This window comes from Topomyia yanbarensis, chromosome 2 (assembly GCF_030247195.1).
Source record: "Topomyia yanbarensis strain Yona2022 chromosome 2, ASM3024719v1, whole genome shotgun sequence".
Taxonomy (NCBI): domain Eukaryota; kingdom Metazoa; phylum Arthropoda; class Insecta; order Diptera; family Culicidae; genus Topomyia; species Topomyia yanbarensis.
The window spans coordinates 244,709,061-244,712,142 of record NC_080671.1 but is presented as its reverse complement, the minus strand read 5'-3'; the positions used below and the strand labels follow the sequence as shown (position 1 = coordinate 244,712,142).

The 3,082-nt window shown below is 43.3% G+C and overlaps 1 protein-coding gene across 1 annotated transcript; it reads right to left on the bottom strand.

Moving 5' to 3' along the window:
- Positions 1-406: 406 nt before the first annotated feature.
- Positions 407-1,966, bottom strand: LOC131683020 (uncharacterized). The gene is made up of 2 exons (XM_058964851.1): positions 1,644-1,966; positions 407-1,563 (listed from the first exon to the last, which is right to left on the bottom strand). The coding sequence occupies exon 2, from the start codon at positions 1,493-1,495 to the stop codon at positions 671-673; it is 825 nt and encodes a 274-aa protein (XP_058820834.1). The 5' UTR covers positions 1,496-1,563; positions 1,644-1,966; the 3' UTR covers positions 407-670.
- Between the last annotated feature and the right edge of the window lie 1,116 nt (positions 1,967-3,082).

The following is a 3,082-nucleotide window of genomic DNA, read 5'->3' as shown; positions in this document are numbered from 1 at the left end:
GCAAGATCGAGGATCCTCCCGTTCACATTCGTCAATGAGCAGATCTGGTACAGACCGCCTGCAACCATAGACTCCGTTACAGCTATTTCTTGTTCCGAAGAGGCATTAATAGGTAGGTAACATTTTAGATCATTATCGAGCGACCACTGAAGGCGTGGAAGGTTGTATTCTCCAAAGACGAGACCAGTGTCGGTGCTGCCAGCATTGTCTAGAATTGTTTGAACGGCATTAGCGTGCGCGTGATACAAATCCGGATCACTATTTGGCCTGAGATAAACACAGCTAATATATACAGATTGATTCGGGAGCGTGATACGCACGGCGATTTGCTCCAGGCGTTCAATTCCAGATAAGCTTAGCTGCGAGCCTACGAGGTTGTTCTTTATCGCTAGTAGGACGCCACCGCCTCGACGCAGATGACTGGTTGTTGAGTTGCGGTCGCAGCGATATATTACGTAGTTTGACGAGAGCTCAGCGTTTAATATGTCTTCGCGCAGCCAGGTTTCCGTAAGGACAATGACGTCGTAGTCACTAGAAGAGAGCGCTAGATGGAATTCTTGTGTTTTCGTTCTCATTCCTCGCACGTTCTGGTAGTAAACGGAAATAAACTGCTCGGAATGTGCGGTAACTTCGGGAAAAGGCGATACAGGATGTGAAACAGGCGATGTAACTAGTTGGGAAGAGGGCGAAGAGCAGTGGAAGTAGTCATTGTTGCTGAGTCGGGCGCATTCGGTTTCCAAAAAACCTTTCTGGAATCCGACTTCTCTTCAAACTCACGATAAGCAATGCCAACTGGCCATGTAGATGCCGTCATAGCCTTTTCTTTGAGATCCGTGGGCATGCCAACTTTGTAGGAGACAAAATTCAGCGTTCTAGGATCTCTGCCACGAGGGACCAACTTGACGACAGTGATGTTCGAATTTCCGAGTTTATCCGCAGCTAGCTTGGTGACGCTTTCATCAGGGACATCGGGCGAAATTCCTGACAGGTACAACCAAAACTTTTTATCTTCACGATTCACAGCGATAGATGGTGTCAATGAGTCGGCGGCATCAGTACCACGTAGCAGCTTAGAAGGATTGGAGCCTGTATCATCGTTGTCTCTCTTTCTTTTAGCAGAATTAAAGGAAAATTGTCGCGGTCCAGGAATCGGCGTTTTTGGTACAGCGTCTATCAACGTTTTGAAGTTGGTCCGAATTTCTACCTTTAATTCCTCCAGTATGTCGTTGCGAATGGAATTTTTAAGCTCCTCGATCACCATTTGGTTTGCGGACTCAACGGACACTAATGCGTTACGAAAACGTGCTTTGTCCATGATATTTTTGCAGGTGTTACACATCCAAAATAAGTTAGACTTGTTAATAACAGCGGCAAATAATTCGTCGTTTAGTCCGCAGCATTTTGCGCAAAATGACGAAGAGCAAAAACCGCCACATTTTACAGCATTACGACCATCGGAAAATTTATCAGTACAACTCTCACAAAATCCAGGCATTTTACGATATGCGGTAGTGTAAGGGTTACTAGTTGAAATGCTCAGTAACAGATGGCGCCACTTACACTCTACAAGATGATGACAGGTATGTTTTTGGGTACGAAATTCACTTAGGTACAAGATCGAAGGAGCGCAAGAAAGTACTAACCAAAACAACTACGAAATTACTTCTCACCTTTCTCGTTCTGGCACCTGGAGTTCAGGAAGGCGGAGGACAACTGATGGATGTATATGTTCTTTCGGTTGGCAGAAATAAAACACAGCAGCGGCGATGATGTTTATTTCTGCTGGATGATGAATTAGCAAATTGATGGGCGGTATTTGGTCGTGTGTTATGTTGATAATTTGTTCAGATGGTGACACTTTTGTAAACTGCGAGTGGAAGTGATGGTGGTGGAGTGGCGAGATGGCGGAGTGGCGAGGTGACGGAGTGGCGAGGTGGCGGTGTAGCGGTGGTATGGCCGTTGTGGCAAATCAGCAAACTGCTTCAGCTTGTCCAGAATACCTTGATTTTGCGGTCCTACCTTGCGTGTGAGCAAAACACCGTCATTCGGTAAGTGAACACGGAGGCTGGATATCAAGTTTGAACGGTTTTGCAGGATATCGAGGCAACAAATTACAATGATATAAACAAAAATTGAGGAGCGCGGAAAACAAACTAAACTTTCACAAACAGTGTTGGCAGAAAAAAAAAAAAAGTTATAAATAAATGTGCCTTGTGCCTGTTTGAATCAGTTGTTGCTCTTTTGCCAGACAAATAACATCGTGTCTATAGCGTCTCGTACGACAAATTTGAGCACCCAGCACACTACGCTTCTATGAATGACGTCATCCTCGACTATTTAAAGAATATCATTTCTCGAACGACTTCATTCTCCCGTCGAACGTCGGGCCGTAAAGAACAGCAGTAGCAATCATGCATGTTGACAATGCGCTGCGATGAGTGCTGCATTTGATCACTGCTACCGCTGGGGGTGATCCGATGTAAATAGCGCGCGGCTGGAAGAGTTGGCAAACCTACGTTGAAGCTGACTAATTGTTCCATTCTGCATGTTATTATTGTTAAATTATAAGCCCTTTTAAGGGCTATAACAATAACAAACAATTAAGAACAAATTGGAATGTTTCCAATCTTTGACAGCGATAATCCAATTGCGCAGTTTATATTCGTTATTTGTTGCTTGCGCGTATATTGACAATCTGAAATTTGCAACAATCTGTTATTTGTTTAAATTTATCCTTCCGAAACAATACAAATATGTGCAGCTACTTAAAGTACATTTGCAGGTTGAAATTAGCGAAAACCTGTGATTTATTAAAAAGAGTCTTTCGGAAACATAATCCAAAATTCTGCAATGTTTCAGAAAATTGGAGGATGTGGCAACACTGCCAGCTAGCGAAAGCCGTACCAAAAAGAATCCGCAAATATTTTTTCGTTATTCTGCATGAAGGCAGTCAGTCCATCAACAATGCGAAGGTGATAAAAGCCGATGTCACATTTCAAACTATCAGTATTTCATATTAGATGCTGAAGGGAAAGGTTGTTTCTTTTCATTTCGAAATATTTATCTGATGTAAGTAACGTGT

What these genes read in the sequence shown, in the direction of transcription:
- LOC131683020 (XM_058964851.1), bottom strand. Translation starts at nt 1,495, where the DNA reads ATGCCTGGATTTTGTGAGAGTTGTACTGATAAATTTTCCGATGGTCGT.